At 38.1% G+C, this 22,574-nt stretch overlaps 3 protein-coding genes across 3 annotated transcripts in view; 1 reads left to right on the forward strand and 2 right to left on the reverse strand.

Annotated features, from left to right (window-relative positions):
* The window catches only part of Invadolysin (leishmanolysin-like peptidase, invadolysin), an 88,913-nt gene that overhangs the window by 5,812 nt on the left and 60,527 nt on the right, over positions 1–22,574 (reverse strand). The window contains exons 2-9 of the mRNA XM_089848120.1: positions 15,423–15,520; positions 15,298–15,328; positions 15,133–15,215; positions 14,617–15,019; positions 13,630–13,724; positions 12,021–12,246; positions 11,865–11,941; positions 11,651–11,761 (exon numbers count right to left, since the gene is read on the reverse strand). Of these exons, the coding sequence (XP_089704246.1) occupies positions 11,651–11,761; positions 11,865–11,941; positions 12,021–12,246; positions 13,630–13,724; positions 14,617–15,019; positions 15,133–15,215; positions 15,298–15,328; positions 15,423–15,520 (1,124 nt within the window). The remainder of the gene's footprint in view (positions 1–11,650; positions 11,762–11,864; positions 11,942–12,020; positions 12,247–13,629; positions 13,725–14,616; positions 15,020–15,132; positions 15,216–15,297; positions 15,329–15,422; positions 15,521–22,574) is intronic.
* On the forward strand, positions 2,432–3,798 carry LOC149651293 (P2X purinoceptor 7-like). The gene is made up of 3 exons (XM_089848135.1): positions 2,432–3,001; positions 3,076–3,294; positions 3,402–3,798. Exons 1-3 carry the CDS (start codon positions 2,754–2,756, stop codon positions 3,559–3,561), a joined length of 627 nt encoding a protein of 208 aa, XP_089704261.1. The 5' UTR covers positions 2,432–2,753; the 3' UTR covers positions 3,562–3,798.
* LOC149651294 (uncharacterized) lies at positions 3,732–7,185 on the reverse strand. Its single transcript, XM_089848119.1, has 10 exons — positions 6,287–7,185; positions 6,087–6,204; positions 5,826–6,018; positions 5,396–5,768; positions 5,171–5,335; positions 4,926–5,112; positions 4,574–4,825; positions 4,345–4,510; positions 4,124–4,272; positions 3,732–4,033 (listed from the first exon to the last, which is right to left on the reverse strand). The coding sequence occupies exons 1-10, from the start codon at positions 6,680–6,682 to the stop codon at positions 3,852–3,854; spliced, it is 2,181 nt and encodes a 726-aa protein (XP_089704245.1). The 5' UTR covers positions 6,683–7,185; the 3' UTR covers positions 3,732–3,851.

A 22,574-nucleotide genomic window follows, 5' to 3' on the forward strand; every position in this document is an offset into this window, starting at 1 on the left:
CCTGGAATACATACAAGTAATAGGAATAATAGTGCCCCCCCATATCTCTACCATATTATTAATTTCTACGCGGGTTTGTGGGCTGGGGTTTAAGAACTTACTATCAAACACCCCTCCCCCCTCATAATTCTGACAATACGAGATTTCATTAGATGGTTGGGTTGCAACGTGAGTTCGTATGCGCGCAGTGAGATAGATTATTTGGTTGGAATGATTCGTCTAGCCCCTCCCACAAAATCTGCCTAGATACGTTGAGTGAAAAGGCTGGCTACACAATTATTCCTATTTAGCTATATGTATTCCTGAAGAAACTAGTAGTTTTTGTACAGCACACACTCTAGGGATATGTAATGTAAAACAGAAAAAAAGAAGATCAAATTTCTATCCTCTCTCTTTCTCTCTCTCTTTGGGAGCGGCTTTTACTTGAGAAGTTCTTTAGGTTCGTTAGGGATATGTCAATAGTTGCTTAGTTTAGCAACCACCTTCTAAAGCTAAGCTCTATTTTTTTTAGGAGCTAGTATGGATGGGGGTTTAACGTCAGGTCGTAAGTTAAGCCTAACGAACTTCGGAGGAAGTCCCGCGTTCCACTTTTTATCCGACTTTGGCCACCATATAAGGTTGTTGAATGTACAGTAAACCCTAACTTGCATTTAAGCCTAATCAATGTAATTTTCAAAATATTACTCCATTTTTCTAACTCTAATCAACAAACTGTCACGGAGTTTTATTTTTTAACATAAACTATTTCAGTCTTCAAAACTGGTCTAATTCTAAGCCTAAACCAGTCACTGTTCAAAAAACAAGCCTAATTTTAAGCCTAAACCAGTCACTGTTCAAAAAACAAGCCTAATTTTAAGCCTAAACCAGTCACTGTTAAAACAACAGGCCTAATTTTAAGCCTAAACCAGTCACTGTTAAAACAACAGGCCTAATTTTAAGCCTAAACCAGTCACTGTTAAAACAACAGGCCTAATTTTAAGCCTAAACCAGTCACTGTTCAAAAAACAGGCCTAATTTTAAGCCTAAATCGTTACGTTTCCAGACAAAACAAAATTTCTTATACACTTATCATTCCTAACAGTAATGACAGTGCGAACTGGGCCCTTTTAGTATCCTATTCTAAGGGGAGTCTCCCATCGTTTTGCTGTATTCTCCGTAGGACACTAATTAATAAGTTGTTTCCTGGATAGCTTTCTCTCTCTCTCTCGCCAGCCTCCTCAATTCCTCCGCTTTCACTCTCTTTCCAAAGAGATGCTTGGAAAATTAATCCTTTCTATTCTCAGCAAGATACTTAGGCCTTTGCTTTGCTACTGTAACCTTTTTTTTAAGCCTTTGCCCGTTGTTGTTGATGGAAAATTCCGATAATACCCCCAAGTACGTTTGATAAAAAATGCTTTATAATAAAAAAACAAAATGCACCAGGCACGCACGCACAACAACAACTATGCCAAAGCCTAAACAGAAACTAAACCTTTTTAATAACTTATTTTCAACATGAAAGAACAGAAATTGGGATCAAAGGGAAAGTGATAAGATTGGTTACTGATATTATTATAATTATTATCAATTGTTAATGCTCTCGCCATTAACCTTATTCCCGATGCGTGCGCCAAAGCTTAATGCGCCAATATTAACTGACAAATAGAGAGTTTAAGCATCCCCTATACGCGTACGTGTAGCCACCTTTGACAATGCATTGGTCTAATGCACTGTGGAAGGTAGCTACACGTACGCGTTTAGGGGATGCTTAAACTCTCTAATGTCACAAATCTGGATTAAATTAACGCGTCGTCTGCTATAGAAATAGTGTCGCATCTTCATAGTCAAGCTATCAAAACTTAGGAACAATTTATTGGTCAAAATGTCCAATGACCCCCTTTGTTTTAAAAACATTATGGGACATTTTGAAATTTTATTGGACAATGTCCAGTGTCCTGCGCTTATTTCCGGCCCTGGGTCACAAATCTGGATTAAAATGACGCGTAGTCTACTTCACAGTAGAAACTTTTCAATATTTTCGACTATGAAGCAAACGACGCTTCATTTTAACTGGCAACACTTGTCAGCTTGCATAATTCATGGTAATGTGACGTACCCTCCCTTAGATCCAGACTTTTCTTTCTAAGAGATAGAATTTTTTTGTCTTTAAACAAGGATGAAGGGTAGGAGAGGGGGAGGGAACGTTGAAATTCTTCTGTTATAAATTGGGTTGGCTATTAATGTCGTCTCTTGGGAACAGGCATCACTCTCTTTATTCTTTTGACATATATTTAAAAGAAAAAAATAAAAGAGGTCCGTAAAGAGTTTCCCCTTCTCGCCCTATTGTTGAGTTGAATTCTTGGAAGCTAGCAAACCTTCTATAATTTTAAGAATAAACTCTATAGCCTAGAATAGTCTTTATTTTCCAAGGAAATGAAAGCCCATTAAAGGGTTAGAATCAAGTTTTCCCGACTAAAATAAACGGAAAGTGATTACATATAGAAAAATAGGCGTAGAATTATGTGGTATTCATTTTAAGTCCAATTAATGTTTTTAATTAATAAAAATTCCGTTTCTGGTTAAAAAATTAAAATTGTATGATGGACACATGGCAGGCTTGTTTCCTACGTTGTGACATCACAAAGTAGGGCGATGCCATTGGTTGTCGAGAAATAGGGTGATTTTTGAGTATACGGGGGGTTTTACAGTGTTTTTTCTACTGTCGTCTGCTAAGCTGCCGGAAAGGCGAATTTAGGGAACTTTTCAACCTAATTATGTCTAGTAACTCATCTTCGGAATCGGAATTAGAGAATTCTAGTGGTGATAATAGTTCAGATTTATCAGACAGTGTTGAATCAGAACAATCTTATATTATTAATGAATCAAATGAAAACGACGCGTCTTCAGATAGTGAGCATGAGGAGTTTGGCTTACAACCCTATCAATTTGAACCTTTGGCCCATGAACCAGAAGCCCAACTTGTAATGGAAGTTGACGATCCCCGTTTGCACAATACTGATTGGTAATAATATATTTTAAATTTCATTCCCTCATATTCCATTTTTTCGAACCAATGTTTACTAGTTTATTTTACAGGTGCAACTGTGGGTTTTGTTTTATAATGCCAACGGTGGAAGAAAGTTTTTGCTGTCGTGACGAACCCCCAAACCAACGTCTTATTGAAAAAATGGAAGGTTTCAATTGTGTCATTGAAACCGAAACTTTCAACGATTTAATGAACCGTAACATTCTGGACATTTTATTCGATGAGTTCAGTGAGAATAATTTTGTGCCAGCTGAGGATGAAAGAAATGCGTATGATTGATTTTATTATTTATTTATTTTATTATTTACTATCTTTCGAAATAATAAAAAGTTAGGTACACATGCACAAAATTAAAATGGTTTCTCTAATTTTTCAGCACCTATCGATATATAATTTATCGATTATACACTCGATGGATTTATCGAATTTTAGGAAGAAAAGTCCGGCGGCCAATTCCAAGCTGTGCTGTAAATAGAATACGAAGGGAATTTCCATCAGAAAACTATCAAGGTTTTACTGAACCTGGCCCAAGATAGTTCCATAATTTAATGACCAAACTTTTAATGTTCCTCACTGAAGAAAAGTCGCTCTCGTCTGACTCATAAATATTATAAGGTCATTGTGATTTAACACAGCCTGATAAATCTGTACTAGTGTCACCACTAGAATTCTCTATTTCCCATTCTGTACTTATAAAGACAAATAATTCATGCTCACTTGTAAATATATTTTTATTTTACTTATTATTAAACATTTAAATTTTTATAAAATGACTCTTCAAAATTTGTCATTTAATGTAATTCTTCCAATAAAAATTAGGGTGTAATTAATGTGAAAAACGACGCTTGGTTTTAAAAGCCTCAACGGCTTTTTCTTTATCTGGGTGTTCAAATTGTGATGACAGTGGTCTTGGTATCGCAGGTGTACTAATTAAGCTCTCACTCAGGCCTTCTTCATAAGATTTGTTACATTTTGTTAGCAATTTCTCGAATAACTTATCTGCATAATCTAAAAAAATAATATCATGATCGCTTGTTTTACTAAACAACATCTATGTAAAAACTCCTTATTTTTTTTCGCATTCATTTATGTTATTACCAAAAGTCGATGCTTGCATTATTGGTCTAACGGAATATTCCCCTTTTTTGGCCTTTGGGAAATATATATTCCACCTTAAATTACCATCTTTTGTCGTCGCTTGAATTTTATCAGAGTTTTCGTTGTAGTGGAGAGCAGCTATTAACATTCTTTGGAAATTGACAAGCACAAAATTATTTTGGATGCAATTTAAAACTTGGGGGTACACTAAGTTAGGTTACCTCGCTTCCATTCCCAAATAAGAATAATGGGTGTTTTTTGGTGCAAAGTGGATTAGGACAGAATTGTAAGCTTCAACGCTTGATGTCTGGGTTTCCGGAGATATTTGTGAAATATCTTTTTCAAACAGACAAATTATTTTTTTGAATTTCTCAAAAATAGGCTGTCCTGTTAAATTAGATATAAATGTTTAATAACATATCAGAAATAACTCTTAAAACTAGATAGTACCTGGAATAAGCCATTCTCTTTTTTTCCCATCCAAAGAGAGATCTCCGTGAGTGCATTTTGAAAATGGCTTACCATGGCCACTGTGAATATTCGCAACGTGTCGCAAAACTGACATGAACTTAGCTTTAATCAACTTAGCATTTCCCTTGCTAGAGGTTGCGCTCCAGTACATGTGATTCTGCACACTTTTATTCCATTCATCCAAAACAGCGTATTCTTTCGTAGCAGCAGCGTGGATTTTTTTTTTCAGAGCTAAGATTTGATTAAATTTTAGATAAATGGGAAAGTCACCGTGACCAGAATAAGGCTAATCTTTTTCTCAAATGGATAAGGAAAACTAATAAGCGCTTACATTTGACCATGTGCCAACAGTCGAAGAGATGTTTAATTTTCGGATGGAATTTTTTAAGATAGCTTCTGATTTGCACATGGCGATCAGTGACAATTGAAGCGATTTTTAAACCAGAATTAATAAGGAACGTTATACCTCGTTTCAACCCTTCAAGCTCCATCGCCACACTATTTTTAACTTCATTGCTCTACATTAAAAAAAATAATTATATATTAAATAAAAACTCTGGATCTGTAATTTCTTACTTGTACGAGAACTAGATGAATAATTTTCTTAATTTGGCTTTCAAAAAATACGTAAGTTCCGTATTTTGCGCTGAAACCTGGGGAATCAGACCTAGCGTCCCCTCCAAGCTTCATCTTTTTCTTTTTTAAAGAATTTAAAATAGTTTTTTGCTCCTCTTGCCAAACCTGATCAAATTGAAGCTAATCAATTAATACTGTTGCATTATAACGAAAATATTTTTATACTTCTCGAATAGACTGAATCAAAAAGCTTTTTTGAACTCGAAAATATGTCGCTTTGCTGATGCTTTGTATACGAGCAAATGTTAGCATTCGCAGCGCCTGCGTAGGATTAAGACCAGAAAACAGGATCGAAGCAGCAATAATAATATTTCCTAGAGGTTTTTGACCTAGCATAGGTTGGCTTTTCCACATATTTGTATGTCCTCTTTGGCATGTAGCTTCTACGGTTACCATCGAGCCATAGGTCGTTGTTTTTACATCACATGGAAGAAGGCATTGGAAGCAGAAATGAAACAACTGAAGCAAGGCACTCTCAAATACTAAAAACTTTCTTTCCGTCATCGCGATTTCGGGGTTCAAGTCGAAATTTCTAACACTGAAAGTAATCAGTTAGACCAATTCTAATGAGTCAAACATTAAAACAAACACGCACTCAGTAATATCCTCCTGAGGTAGCTCGGATGGAGTATAACTAACATCTAAGGGATTAGGGGCTTGCCCTTCATCTTCTTCTTCATCCAAGAAACGCTTAATTTCTTGACTACCGCTAATTTCCTCAGATGTATCAGGGCTTTGCGCATCTGTTTGGCATGCAACTTCTATTCCCATTTGGTCTGTTTGGCAGCCTTTAAGTAAACATAGGTTTTCTTACAATCTTATAATATGATTAAATTAAAAATTTCACAAGGCATACCAGCATTTCTTAATGACGATTTTTTACTTTGAAGTTGCACGCAGGCGTCCTTAACAAAACCCATAAGTTTGGGCGGTAAACATTGAACATATTGATCTCTAGTACTTTTAACACTGTCCTGTAAAATAGTATAAAATTCTCACCCTAGTCTAAAAACAATTCAAGAGCCAAAACAACTTTCTTGAAAAAAACAAACTTACCTCAGTTCGACGTTTTTTTGGTGGATTATTCGCCGTAGCTGATATGGAAGAGGATGAACTTGGGATTGGTAATGTTGTAAAGATTGTCGGAACCGCGTTTTTTTTTAATTTTGTTCTTAATATTAATGAAGAGCTACTCGAAGATTGCAGTTGAGCTGCAACTTCAGGGTTTTGCTCAAAACAATCACTTTCAAAATGAAGTGAGCAAATTAGAGAAGAAGATTTGTAGTCAAAGTTAGGGAGATTAATATTATTAATCCATTTTTCGCGAAGTTTTTCATTTGATGGGAAATTATGAAAAGAGCGCGGTTTCTTATAATCATCCCCGCAACAGTGAGGAACTACACATTTTTTCCAAACATTTTTGGAAGACTTTGGCAAAGGCCTAGTGTCCATATTTACTTTAAAGGTCAATGTCTTAATCAAATGTTTAAAAAAATCTCGCTTGTAATACTTTGAGACGTTTGGATAGAATATAACTTACATTAAAGATCAAAAATCCTTTAAATTGAGTCTTAACACGATAATGTAAAACTAAACACGAGTTACACGACCAATAGCAATAATCAACCTCGGGAAACTGCAGAAATGATAAGTCATGTTGCCCAAAAAAACTACAGAATGAAATCTACTGTTAGAAGAATTCCTCCTACACTTCATGGGTAGAGGCGGTTGGGGGGGTCGCTGAACAATTTCAATTTGGCGGGAAACGGCGTTTTATGATTTTGCCAGTAGTAGGCGCCCACGTCGAAAGTTCAAAAGTTTAAAATTAATTTTAAAATTAGTAACGATATTATAAAATATAATATATATATATTTGGAATCCTCGCTTCAAACTCTACCGGTTTTAATAATTTTTTTTAGGATTGGTTACCATAAATTAACATGAAAATATCCCTTTAAGGGTGTAAAGAGACCGGGAAAGGGAGATAGGGTGGGTGTTATCAGAAGCTTGTCCCCAATTTATTTACGTCAAAAATACTCTTCGACATCGGAAAGATTTGAAAGGCGTTGATGAAGTCCTTATTCTTCATCAAGAGGGTCGTTAGCCAAAATACTGGGACGTTTTTGACAAGCCACCTTAGTTAGAGAGCATCTAATCATCTCTCTCTCTCCTTACCTACCAGTGACTTTCGCAAATAAACAGTGTGTGTTGTGTTCCAAAAAGGTAACTATAGTAGCGAAGTACATGCTACTAGTAAGATGGTGGGGTTCTATATCAGGGTTCATACGAAATTTTTATATTTTTGAAAATCCCTGACTTTTCCAGCTTATCTCTGACCATTTTAAGTACGTGCAGAAGTAAGATGACTAGAAGTACCGAGGTAACCAAATTCTTCACTTGGCGAAAGTGAATATTCTTGATAACACACCAACGGTTGGCCCTCTTATACCGGTTTCTGAATTTTCCCTCCCAAACGTGAGACGCTCGCGGCGGTAGACGGCCGAACTAGATTCAAGCACCCGCGTCCGTGTTCCTCGGCTTTAGGTTGAGGGGAAGGGGTTAGAAAATATTTTTGGAACTCGACCAATTTTTTTCTCTCTAGTGTAGGCGTCATGGAAGGGGCATAAAATCCTCAAATTTGTTCACTAGTGCCAGGATCTATTACCAATGCTAGACCACTTTACTTCTAGTCCCTTGTCTTACTTCTGGTTTCTGTTGTAGATACACGTCACAAATGACTGACAACACTTGTCGGCATATAACCATCTTGCTGTACTTCGGTCCTATAATTACCCTACCCTTTATGGAACAAACTGTATCGCAATGCATAGTGGGATAGATGTAATGGTAATATACCACACAGAATTAAAAGACAGTTCTCTTTATTTATTTTTTTCTTCCCCTCTTTGTATCTGAGGGCAAACCGAAAAATCTATTATTTATTTTATAACGTATGCTATTTGCTTTCTTATTTCCGTCCACAAGATTTGTTACGATCATGGCACGCGATAACCTAGAAGAAAGTATCTAGAAATAAAGAGAACCAAGGCTTAGGTAGAAGATGATGGTTGTGGTGGTGGTGAGCACGATGTAAGAGATCAAACAATCAAGGATTGTAAATTGAGAGAGTGTGTGTGTATGTATAGGATGATGAAAATTGTTTGGGCAAACGTAACTGGCGAGTACTGCAAGATTAGGTCCTTTATTCGTTTGTAAACCCTACATTATTTACAAACTAGAGGTAGACGTAGACGTAGAAAAGATGGTTTTATTAAAGTGAGGGTGAAAAGGAAAATCGAATTCTACTAATTATGAGACCAATCCGTGATGAATGATTTTGAAATTCAAATTAAATCGAAATTTCATGGATTATTTTAAATTTCCACCTCCGACCAATCAAACCTCGCGCTAAAGTTCATTCGACACGCAGATTTTGTTAACAAGAAGGCAGGCAGGGTGTTACGCGATTGGTCGGAGGTACAAATATCAAATTACCCTTGAAATCTTATTTAAAGTAATATGAATTTTGAAATCGCTCGGAGGTATCGAGATATTTCCTGGATGTTTTACTACACGCGGATTGGTCTTATAATTTGTAGAGTCTTTCACCCTCCCTTTAAGCCTTGAACTTTCAATAACTATGATTAGGCTTAACAATATTAAGTCTAATAATTCCTTCTTGACAAGAGAATCCCAACCGTAAATTATTTATTTTTCAATCCAATTAATAAAAATAAAATGAGGGGATGGAGGTGAGTTTATAAGAGACGGAAAGGCAAACAAATTGTATTCATTGGTGGCGTCCAAAGAGAGAGAAAGAGAGAGAGAGAGAGAGAGAGAGAGAGAGGGAGGAAAACACCCCCTTCTCAAAGCCCCCTAACTCTTTCACTGAAAACCATTAATTCGGTTGACAAAAAAGAAAAAGTTAAAAAACATAGAGTGAAAAGAGCCGTGGAGTATATTGCATTAAACCACGAAGGCGGACGCGGGACGACTTGGGACAGACGGACGGACGAGATGAAGCTCCCTCCTTACAAAATTAAGCGGCCACCCCCACCCCACTCCTAAATTGCATCCCCCCTCCTCTTACATAGATAGACCCAACCTCCAAAGTAGAACCTCCAGATAGGGAGGGAGGCTCATAGATACCAGAAACATATATTTTACTAGTAGAAAAAGGGACTTTTTCTTACTTTCCTGGACGCCATTTTAAAACATGGCGGAGGGAAAAAATCGAAGCCCAAAAGCTTTGCCAGGGATAGATGTAAATTTAGAAGTAGGAATGGAGAACGGTTAGTATTCAATTCAGTCCGACTCGTAGCCCAGTATAGGGCCCCTCCCTCCCACACGTAACGAAAAGTTTAAATTGTTTAATTGGCTCACTTAAACTACGTTTTCATGACGTTGCTGACGAGGACGGCGAAAAATAGGTAATTACTTTTTACCTCTGTCGCTATAACCCGTCTCTTCTTTCATACCCCTCCGTCCAGGGGAAGGGGGTCCGGGACTTTGGCGCGCGCCCAGATTACTCTGTTCTCCATTCCAACTTCTAAAATTAAATCTATCGCTGCTACTACTTAAGTCTAACGTCCCTGCACAAAATCCGCCTAAGTGCAAATGGCGACGCAATGATTCCTATTAGCTGTATGTATTCCTGATCCAAACAATAACTATTCCCAATGAATTTCTGATATCCACTAAGCCCATGGGCTTCGGGGGGGGATAAAAAGGGAGTGGAATTCAAGGGGAAAAACACACTCATTCATCAACGTTAAGCTATTCTCCCGGGGGCTTTAACCCCCCAGTCTGTACTCAAGGGGGGAGGGGGAGGAGAAAGGAATGGGCTACTTTCAATTACGGACCATTTTAGGGGACAGTTGGGTGTCAAGAAAGCCGCGGTTTTGTAAAAGGTCTAAAAAAAGGGAAGATTGCCCAAGCACCTCAAGTAAAAAGTCCAGTTCCCATTTGATAAAAAATCAAAAATGAACTGTTTAATTATAAACCATCACCCCAGTGTAATCCCAAGAGGATAACCACTAAAATCTACACTAATCTGGCTTGCCACGAAATTTTTCAGGTTTTCCCTGTCCTGAAATGTTTTGACTCATTTTGAAATTCCCTTTGGTTTTCCATGACATATGGCAACCCAGCTGATTAAATTTGAAGATAATTTTCTCAATAAGAACAAAACCTCCTAATATCAATGCGAACGGGACTGTTTCCGTTTTTCTCACCTTAAAATTACACAATCTTTAACTTCACTGTACCTTCCTGTTGAGATCAATTTCCGGATTGGGAGGAGAGAGAGAGAGAGAGAGAGAGAGAGAGGAGAAAGAGGGGTAAGCACCCACCTTAGATAAGGCAATGAAGAGAGAACCTGGGGGGGGGGGTTAAAATTTATATTGAAGGTTGCCAAAGATTTCAACTCCTTTCCTTTTAAGATTCCCGCTTTCTCGCTAGCTGGCGATTTTTCTATCTCTAGAAATATCCCACCCCGTCATTTTCACCTTAAAAATACACTGAAATGGAAGCTAGATCACGTTGAAAATTGGTCTTCAATTTAAAACTCATTGATTCCTTAATAAAACCGTACTACACACTTAAACTGAAATTGCAGGGTCGGTTATATAGGCTACAGTATGGATTAAGTCATTTTTGCTAGCTGGCCGAGGCTTAGGAGAAGATTTAAAGGTGTATATATATGCCTTCTTTCATCTTTTGGCGCTCTTTCCCAAGGTAGGGCGATATAAGGGACAGGGACAGGGTGAGGAAGTGTCTCCCTGGGGTTGCTGCGCAAAAGGGACACAAAACTTTTCAAAGAAACCCCCTCTTCTAAGAGGGAAGGGTCAATCACGATTGTCAGTTAAGCCTCGGTCACGATACGCAACGAAATGCCTTTAAAAGGTACTGTAAACTAAGGTTGACCAGGGACTAGTAAGTTTTGTAATGAATTTTTTATACATATATATATCTGTCTCAAAATTTGGTGACAGATTAAGCCTAGAAGACGGACAGGGGGGAGATATAATTAAAAGTTATTTAGGCTTAAATTTTATGGCATTGCTTGGTTATTCTCTATAGATAACTGTGCTAACAGCGAAAAAAATAAAAATTACTGAAAGCCAACACTCAGGGGAAACCAACACCATGTATTTCCTATGGCCCCTGTAAATGTAAATCCCGCAATACACCAATGCACGAGCTCTCCAGATTTATTTCCCACGAAAATTCACGCGGCTTCTTAGAAATATTTCCCGCCAAAAATAGAGCGCGCTCGACAAAATTTTTCCCGCGAAAATTCACGAGCCTTCTTGAAGATATATTTCCCGCGAAAATTGTAGTAATGTAAGAAATCACGTGTACACCCAAAATTAAAGGGAAAGTATAAGAATATGTATATATATATAAAAAAATCTAACCTTTCTCTTCGACTATCAATCCAACTTTTGCAGCTTTTCTTTGCAAATTCGCAGCCTAATTTGTGGCCCCATTTTAACGGTTGAGCCATAGAGTAATTAGGAAAATACCAACTGTAAATAAATAATAAAAAAAGAGCAAAGGCATTTTAACACCTAAACGGATTAAAGGCATAGTATCAGTAAATAAATAAATAAATAAATAAATAAAACTTACCCCGTATCTTCCATCAATGCTAAGGTAATTCGGGAATAAACTGGGTTCTGCGTATGAGTTCCCGTCATGGCTTCGTTCTGGGGAGATATAAAAAAGGTCAAAGGTTATTTATAGTGATGGATGGGGCCGGGGGGTCAAAGGGTATTTACTTCTTACCTCGAATAGACGTTTTTCCCAGTGGGTTAGGACGGTACCGTCTTCGCCTTGATCTTCCAATTCGGCCCCTTCTAAAGTGGGACATCCAAAATGGCGGCGTACTTCTTCGACTACGCGCGGCGTCACCATCATACGAACTACTTTCGTGACGTAACCGTCGCGAACTAACCAATTGTGACGCTCCGTTTCGCGGATAACGTTTTCGCTCCATTGATGAGCTTGAATTCTGAAATTAACGTTCAAACACCAGGGATGAAAAATCAAGCTAAATTAACCAAGGCCCATTAAGGTAAAATAGAGATTTAATCCCAAGGCTTAAAAATATAACTTTTAACAAATTTGAAAACAATATTATTATCTTTAAAATTAAGGAACTCTATCCTCCTAGAAAAGTAATGAGCTTAAATTTTAAAGAGTGACGCTATTAGTAATTAAGGGACCCGGGACTTAAAAGAAACCGAGATTCTAAACGAGGGCGGCGATTAAATAGCGACTCATTAAATTTCACATTTTTAATTATTATTCGCCCAAATTATCCCGGAGAGAAATCAGAGAGAAAAATATGCCACCGTAACATAAAGAAAAAAGAAATCTGACAGAAAATAAAAAGCCCGGCTTGGTAACTAACTTTCTCTAATAACCCTTAAAGCCCAGTTCTTAAACCTACTTAAAAATACCCGGAGAGAAGTATATCAAGCTTCATTAAACGCCGAGCAGTATCTTTTAACATTAGGAAGAGTCATCAAATACAATTATCTCCGCTTTCACGACAAAAAAGGGAACTTGAATAAGAAAAAAATCTTTCCCGTACTCCATTTCTATTCCGACTCATTAATTTAGCAGCGTATAGTTTTCCTTCTGCAGCCTCTAATGAAATGGAAGAAGCAACTTTTTGCGCTAATGAGCTTAGACTTATTTATTATCGTCCACGTGGCTGTATATAAGCGCGTGGATAAAGGCGGGAAATATGTAGCTCGTGGATAAAGGCGGGAAAATCATATAGCGCGTGGATAAAGGCGGGAAAATACATAGCGCGTGGATAAAGGCGGGAAAATACATAGCGCGTGGATAAAGGCGGGAAAATACATAGCGCGTGGATAAAGGCGGGAAAATCATACAGAGCGTGGATAAAGGCGGGAAAAATCATACAGAGCGTGGATAAAGGCGGGAAAAATCATATAGCGCGTGGATAAAGGCGGGAAATATCTCGGGAAGGTGTATGATTGTATCCACGTGGGAAAAAGAGCGTGCGATATGAAAAGATAAGACTAAAAATGTCGGGAAATGAACAAAAGACTTTGTTTCTTTCTTTCTGGAAAGGTTTACTATTCTGTTCCGTGGTAGGGAAACTAAAGTGAGCGAGAATTAACCAGTAATAATCTTAAAGACATCAAATTAGGCTACAATGAGTTCCAATCTTTCCAACTCTAATTAGCAAAGGGGAAGAAAGTAGCTAAAACTTTTTATAGATACCGGGGAAGTTGGCCCTCTCGGTTTTTTGGGGGGGCACTTGAAGGGAATTAAAGGAAAAGGGATGAGAAAGTGGGCGTGTCCGAGGGTATTTAGAAAGAAAGGAAGAAAGAAGAAGAAGAAGAGAAGGGATACTTACTCTTTATTAACGACGGGTTTACCGTTCCGCCCTCTGGGAGTTAATGGCATACCACGGTGATCTCGAAAATAAGCGTACAAACTAACGGAAAAGCCCTGAAAAACAAATATAAAATCCAACCACTCTCTTACTTTTAAGAGACCTGCCTCCCTTTATTTATGACATCAAACTAAGACCCGAGAAAAGCTCCGGCCACAATAAGGGGAGAAGATAATTACTCGCACAGCGATAAAAACTACCGCATTTTATACCACTTTCGTAGCAAATATACTATTAACAAAGACTTCAAGCAATACAGGATAGATCTCAAAGAGAAATAGCTTATCTTACGGATTTTACGGGAATACATTCGGCTAATAGGAATACATTGTGTAACCATTTTCTGATCTCCACGTATCTAGGCGAATTTTGGGGCAAGAGCCAGGACTAATCATTACGTGTCACGTGTGACGGAGTTTACCTCTTGAATAATCTATCTCGCCTATTGTTGCACCTTGCACATGGGGCACTGCGCGTCTCAGAATTCGCGTTGCTACCAAAGAGGGTAGAAAGAGGGGGGAGTAGAAGACTTGGCTGGAGTGTTCTCGCTTTGAAAGTTTTCCTCTAAGCTTCCTGTGTGCGCGCGCATCTTTCTCTGCCCTCTTATTGGTTGAAATACCGTGAACCGGATATTAGGAGGAAAATATAAACAAATAAATGAAAAAGAAACGCGAGAACACCCAAAATGCCTTGCCAAAGCCGCTAGCTTCTTTAAAGTCTTTATACCCTCGTTGTTGCTACCAAGGAATTAAATATGCACAATTTGACAGACGTCAGAATTACGAGGCATGTCGGATAGTAAGTTATAAAGCCCGGCTTAAAAAACACGCAAATAGAAATGACCGCAGGAGATGTATGGGGGAAAAAAGGATTCCTAGTAGCGGTACGTATTCCCGATTTAACAATTACAGCAGGCTGATGGAATTGATGAAAGGGGTTGGGGCTTACCAGGGCGTGAAGAATTTCGTGTTTGACAGTTGACAAGAGGGTGTCTTGGTCCTGGGCCTTGGTGGAAATGGATTCGGGGCAGAGATTGGCGTGTCCGGCGATGGGTCTATCGAGCGCGGCTTCCTGTTGACAGTGGGCGGCGTAGGCGACCGTTTGTCCCTTGTGACACCTTTCCGTTTGCATGGCCGAAATGTAAAAGACAAAGTCGGCGTTCTCGATGCCCGGACTGCTGGGCATGGCTAGAGTCTGGCATTTATGACCGGCCGCGCTACAAACCCGACACGGCTCCAAGTGGAAGTCCGGCACAATCACTTCGCCGCACGTTGTAATTTTTTCGCATTTCTCCATGCAATGTTGACGCGGATCGTGGTCCGGGAAGAAGGCTTGATTATTCGGGCACTTTCTATTTTAAACAAACAATCGAACCAACCAACATCGTAAACAAAGAAATTATGGCCAAGATTGAAGCCTATCTTAATCATGGGCTTAACCAAATGTAAGAAGTGTTAGACTTACCTATTGAGTCTAATAGGCACCCTTGTGGGTCTCACCATCAAAGTTTGTTCCCAGTACTCTAAGGCTTGTGGTAAAATTGTATTCTGAAAAGCGATAGGTCCAACGCGATATTTATGAAAAATCAACAAATCTCTTAAAAACCTATTTTAAAATTTCAATTCTTACATTGATAACTCTAAATTTCTCTTTAGGTAATCTGAAAAAAGGTTAGAAATCGGGGGTCAAACCAAAAAATCAACCATACAACATTTAAGTCTTAACAACTTCTATTTATTTATTTGTTTATTTACCTGTAAACACTCTCGTCGTAAAACACTTTTATACGCAATGGTTGCGTCACACTTCGTTTTCGAATCGCGTGAGCCGATTCCAAATGCACGTGAATTATCTGTGAAATAAAAAAACATGGAAAATGACGTCATTAGTTAAGTATATTCAATTTTAGTCGTAAAAGAGAAAGAAAGGATAATTGAAAATTACAATATAAAGTGTGCACAAGAAGCGATATCTAGTTTACTAGGGAGAAGGTATAAAATCGCCACATTTATAATCTAGCTTTATCTATAGTCCAAACGTACGTCCGGAGTTAAGCCCCGCCTCTAAATTACAACCAGCAGCATCTCATTGGTTCTTGAAAACTCACGTCAGCGCGACGCCAATGACGAAAACTAGGTATTTTCCGACTGAGGAGAGGCGAAATAGCCCGGCCTCCTTTTACGTCCCCCCCCCCTTGTATTTTGAAATGGGGGACTGGGACTATGGCGCGCGAATACTTAGGCATCTTATAACTTCTCCCTAATAAACTAGACATCACTTGTTGGTGTGCATGTACTAAAGAGGCTAGAGAAATTTAACTTTAACCGCGCATGCGCTTCATTATTGCCAGTAATGTGCGACTATAGCATCTGTTCGGGTTTGTTTGGAACTGAATGATAATTACTGAATCGAATTAACAGAATAAATACTACAAGATTTTCAGTATCTGTTGTAGATAGCGCAGTTGAAATTATTGCACATGTGACAAATGTCTGGCAATACTTGATACGCATACATACAACATGTTGAACCTTTACCATTTAATAGGGAAAACTTTTTTAAAACTTATTTAAAAATAGATTTGTATCTAAATGTTATACATTAGACTTAATGCGTTGGGAGAATTCAACCCCCGATTTTTCTTTTGTTTAAAAAAAAAAAAAAAAAATGTTTTAAGTGCTTTACCGCGGAAGTCCTCAATCAGGAATTGCCTTTCTGGGGGTTAGGGTAAGGGTGGGGGGCATCGATACAACCAGCTTCCGTTCTTAATAATCTCTCTATTCTATTAAAAACGGAACTCAATAGGGGAACGTCACTTCCGCTTCGATTAACCAATCATAAGCGACCGATTAAACGGGAGAGAACTTAGTGGGGATGTTCGTGTGGGTGGAAGTCCCCCCTCCCATCCCCTCTACTAGTTCTAGCGGAAACAGGATAAGAGAGTTTCCAGAGTACAAGGCAAAGTCCGTCAGCTTTTGTTTACCTAGAATCAAAATGTTAACGGCATCTCCCATACCTCCCCCCCTTACACACACAATCATTTTAAGCAGCGTTTACACGAGAAACTTTGAAATAGTTTTAGAAAAGTTGAATTAAATATATATGCATTTTGTCGTTTATCATAAAGATATTTTAAAAAAGAAAATGCAAATACGCTTATTTTATTATTCTTATTATTTTTAAATGGTTTAGGCCTTGGTGGCAAAATGCGTCGTGTAAACCCGGCTTAAATGTCATAAACTAACGATTAATGAAATAAAGAGATCGCGGGCAGGGTTTTGGGGAACCCCCAAAGGTTGTTGATGGGGGCCGGGAAATTCCTGGCGATTAAAAATAATACAGTAATGAAGACTTTACAAACCGTTTAGTTTTGGGGAACATTTTAGGCCTTGGTTTTTACTTTTTTTAGGCTTAAAGGATACACAACAGTGTATATGTATATAGGCAGGGATAGATTTAATTTTAGAAGTAGGAATGGAGAACAGAGTAACGTGGGCGCGCGTCAAAGTCCCCGACCCCCTTCCACGGGACGGAGGGGGGGTATGAAAGAAGAGGCGTGTCATAGCGACAGAGGTAAAAAGGAATTACGTATTTTTCGTCGTCCCCGTCAGCAACGTCATCAAAACGTAGTTTAAGTCAGCCAATAAGATAATTTAAACTTTTCGTTACGTGTTGGAGGGAGGGGCTCCATACTGGGCTATGAGTCGGACGGAAGCAAATACTAACCGTTCTCCTTTCCTACTTCTAAAATTAAATCTATCCCTGATATAGGAAAATAAAACGGGTTGAGGAGTGAGCGCGCGTGCTAATCAAACCGTATCAAATTACGTGAAAGTTGCATGATCAAAATTAGGCTTAAGATTATATAAAATTAACTGAAATAAAAAATAGCTAAGCCTAATACGCCTTTTTCCAAATCATTTACGACGTAAGCTGTCAATAACGTTTCGTACACTGTCAAACGACCTATATAGCGTCAAACTTCCTCGTGACAAAACGATATTACGATTATGACAGAAATAAAAGGCAACCAAAAAATCTTGGTTATATTTTCGAGTCTTATTTCCAAGGCAATATTTGATATTCTTTAGCCTTAGTCAAACCAAGGCTTAAGAAAAGCAAAGCGTATACTACAAAAAGAAACAAAACCAAAAAAAAAAAGACGGCGTAACGACAATATACAACAATATTGAATAGAAAGAAATAGGAATAAATGTTTGACGACAAAGGCTTAGCCAATCAATCTTCGTAAAATGGGCTTCTGGGTATTTGGGAAAGAGAGAGAGGCGGGGGTTGGGGGTGGGAGGGAGGTAGGGAGGAGTCTTTAGGCCTTGCCAAATGCATTTTCTCCAATTCTATTTCGGTCTTCACTTCCCCCCTTTTGCCTTTAAATCTGACCCCCCCCCCCTCTTACGTATTTGATAAGGCCCCTCTAAAATGTTTTCGGTCCATTGGAAACTGGACCCATTTTTTTCTATGTGTGTCATAAATACATTGGTTAAAATCCCTCTTTTTGAAATTGTTCAAAGGGAACTTGAAATTCTCTAGAGTTAAAAAAAGACAGCGAGTATTTGTGTAGTCAGGAATGCATACAGCTTATAGGAATCATTGCGTCCCCCCAAATATATTCCATAAGGCATTTTTGGACCGGGCTTGAAAACTTAAAGAAATCGTCATCACGCTATGACGCTACTTCCGGTTTTTCAGGCATGCGCGCTGCGATTTTTTACGTGACGTGAATCTCGTGATCTATTGTTCAATTATTCCAATTAGCTGTATGTATTCCTAGTTTTATTATATTTAGGTGTGTTTCATATTCCCTTTAAGGCACGGGGAGGGGGGAGGGAACTGATACTCAAACCACTTTGATTAAATCCGTTCAGCAAAAGCTTATGGTATGACCGAAGATTTCGTTTCTTTTTTTCTTCTAAAAATTGCACGAGATTTCCTCCTCCAAATCGGTTTTAGCTCGTGCGCAGATAAAATGGCGCGAGATTTTTTACTAGTTTCATTTTTAGTCCATGCCAAACCGTCCGAAAAAGGCGCGAACGAGTTATTTTTTTTTCATGGAAATTTATCGTAAGCTTGCATTTAGTATTCACAGATTCACAGATATTATTTGCATTGTGACTGAAATTCGGTTGTTTATCGCCTCCATACGTGACTTCTCCTAAATTAAATCCGAGATATAAATATATTTCATCGTTGTGTGTCTTCCCCATGTTTTAGCTGTGCAAAGAAAATTGGACTACCAGTACTTAATTTAACTCTTAAGAAAACCCGGTCTAAAAAAGTTTCACCAACTTTAACAGGCTGAAGAAATCTGCCCTACAAAAACCCAAGTCCAACTTCACCCATTAAAAATCTGGCCTACAAAAACCCAAGTCCAATTTTATCCATAAGAAATCTGGCCTACAAAAATGTTTCTCGAAATATAAATATAAAAAACTGGCCTAAAAAACCCTAATTCAAATTAAACCATAAAAAATATGGCCAACAAAAAAAAACCTTAAGAAACATATCCTCAAAACATGCATATAGTAGTTCAACTTAATCCCCAAACAAAAGTGTCCTACTAAATTTTTCGACTACCCTAACAATAAATAAAATAAAATAGAATAGAAACAAAGAATGGAACCGTGTTAAAATAACCAATTGAAATAAATTTCCATTAAATTGATTGATTATCCTCCCATCCATATCCAACATACATATCTCATTATTAAACTATATGAAAGAGTTGGGATTCGTGCGCTGCATTTCAAAACGAGAAAGGTAAATAGTTGACATGTTCAATTTCCAATTTGATATGTTTCCATATCGAATTTGCTAATCTGATATTTTGAATTATTACTTCGGGCTTCGAAATAAGGGGCGTTCCCACTTCGCCCCCCCTCCCGGGGGACGGGTGGAAGGGGAAGGGAAGAGATCGATAGGCCCTATCAAGGCCCAAAATATCAGTTTACGTGCCAAGTTATTGCGGCCGAATTTATTGAGTGTTACCATCCCCGCATTCTCGGATTTGGTCGCTTAATTTCGTAGCCCGGCCACTACCCATTATTAAGAACAGGGGGTTTGGGGAGGGGGGAAGAAATAATCCATTCGTCTGACACCTTTATTTCATTCCAAAGGGAAGGTGAAATGTCCTTCTAAAATAATAGTAAGTTTATTTTGGTTAAGGACAGTGGGAGGGCTCTATGGGAAATCAATTTTGAGTCGGTTAAAGGGCTTTTCAGACGGTACAACCATGGATTTAGTATAGAAGCTTACGCTTCATGGATATGTGATTGTAGCCTTCACACATGTGTAACCACATTTATGTCATAAATTTCCCACGGGTATGGGTACAAGCTCGCTGATGACGTAGAAATTGAGTCAAAGGTTTTTTTCTCTCGGCGCGCGTGCTACTATAACCCCCTCCTCAAATTCTACGTCACAAATCAGTTCGCGCCTTTTCAGAGGAGGAATATATGTGGTGTGTGTATTAAGGTTAGTGATATATCCATGAAGCGTAAGCTTCTATACTAAATCCATGGTACAACCTTTGACTCAACTTGATGGGTCAAAAAGTTCAGTCAGCAAAAATTGTTAATGTGGTGATTCAACTTGTTCAACTTCTGTTCGCAAGTCCAAATTAGTTTACTCAACTCAAGTTGACTCATCAAATTGACCCAAAAAGTTGTATCGTCTGAAAAGGCCTTGAATTAGCAAATTTTTGTTAATTTTACCTACATGGTCTGAACGCAACCTTACAAAAGGGACAATGTAAGCTAAACTTAATTCTTTCACGAGTTCTTTTCACGGAAAAACAAAATCAGTTTTCATATATATATGTATATATATATATAGATGGTCAAGCGAGTTCATGGATGGGATGACACACCATTAACTAGATTGTCCGTCTAAAGGACAGTTGACAGACTGTTGGGGCGGCGGTAGGGGGTGGTCAAATGGGGGTCGAAAGGGTTAGACAAGATAAATTAGGATTGATGGCTAGAGTCCACTAAGAAATGAGTAAAATCGGGGTCCCGCCGGTGTAGAGAGAGAGAGAGAAAGAGATTGTCCCTTCTCATATTTTTGGTAGATTGCCAAATTCAACAGCAAGACGAATGGATAAATTGCATCGAAGCGGCAAAAATTTCGGCAATTTAAAAAAAAAAGACAAATTAGAAGAATTGCAAACCGAATTGCCGAAGTGGAAAAACAAATATTTCAAAATTAGAATAAAGAATGTTCTTCTTACACAGTTCAAATTTGGCAAAGCGATTTTTAAACATATTTCGACATTTATAAAAATGAAACTTCAATGTAAGAACTGGGGGGAGGTTGTTGTACGGACAATTTTAATTGCATCCCTCACATTCATTCTTCCAGAGAGGGGGGGGTTTCAGCCCCCGTTCAGTAATAGTCGTTGGGTATCAACCCAATTTCCAATATTGATTATGACGTTGAAAGTATAGCTCCTCTAAAAATATTCCGTCCCCCTCTTCCACCCCCACCCTTTGGAGATTGATAGTGGCATAATAGGACGCGGGGAGCGGGGCGAGGAAGACACGTGTATTTGACATCTTTGAATAATACTTTCAAATGGTCCCTCTCTAGATAACGTACGTATCCCCCCTTTCCCAAAACTTCCCACCCACCTTTTAAAGGCACCAAGGCTTAAGAAAGATTCACCAATGATTAAGCACTTTTTCCCCAACGTGCGACGACAATCGGACAAGACAAAAAAAAAAGAAAAAAAAGAATTGATCTAAAATTTATATTTCAATACCTGAAGGATGAAAAATCTAGGCCTAAATTGTCTCGCGTGTTCCTATACCATAAAAATCGTCTGCTTTTTCTTTTCTTCTACTTTTCAAATTCGTTAGCCCTAAATTTGTCTGGTTTCTCTTTCACGACACTGTAATATCTCTTTTTTGTTAGGCCTAATAAATAGGCTTAGGCCTAGTTTGAAATTCTTAAAAATTAGATGTTCTTAATGACATCCATTTGAAATAAAATTAAAATAGAAAAAAAAACTTTAGAAATAGTTTAAATATTCATAATTTAAAAATTAATATTGTCTAGCCAAAAAAGTTTAAAAAAGCCAACATCAAGGGGCAAGAGATGTGATGTATTTTCCCATAGCCCCTGTAAAACGGTTACACTGCAGCACTCCGCTGCTTATATTCCATTTATTTATTTTTTCAAACAGTAGGTTATAATCAATTTTAAATTTAAATTTATTACTTAACACGGTGAAAAAAATAAGTTTATATCTATTATTTAGGCCTAAGGTACTCTAAAAAATACTTGGTAAAAAACGACCCTACCTAGGCTAGAAATGATCAAAATTCATAGATTCTCCGCAATAAAAATTCAGTGGCTACGAAGAACTTAATACTGGACTCTCTCGACTCGGAAATAAGCTTTTGTGTAAGAAAAAAAGGCTTAGGGTTTTTTTAGCGGGAAACTAGTGGAGAAACCCTAGGCAACCTTAGGCGCGTGCTAAAGAAAAAAAGCGCGCGCTTTCTACACTGACTTCCTAAAGCAATCACGCGCTCCTAGCTTTTTCTTCTTCTTTCCCGCCTTTTTTGGAGCGCGAGAAAATTCGCGGGACTTGAATAACAAAGCGACGGGGGAACGAGAGCACGTGGCGGCTTTGCCTCCAAGTTCTTATCATGTAAAGCGAGTCAACTTATTAGCATATAAAAAAATCAAGAGAATATATTATTTTTTACCAAAATAGAGAACGACGTAGCTAGTAGCTACGCGCTTTACACAAATTCTATAGGGTGCAAAATACGACGGTATAACTAGAATAAAGAATTAAACTCGTGCGTACTTTTTACTGCATTGTCTCACATTTTTTTTTGAATAAAAAATTAGAGTAAAAATGTTTTTTTTATATCTCTAAAAAAGGA

The sequence above is a fragment of the Phalangium opilio genome, unplaced genomic scaffold (genome assembly GCF_054372755.1).
Source record: "Phalangium opilio isolate 3A_F unplaced genomic scaffold, DU_Popi_V2 ptg000082l_1, whole genome shotgun sequence".
NCBI classification, from domain to species: domain Eukaryota; kingdom Metazoa; phylum Arthropoda; class Arachnida; order Opiliones; family Phalangiidae; genus Phalangium; species Phalangium opilio.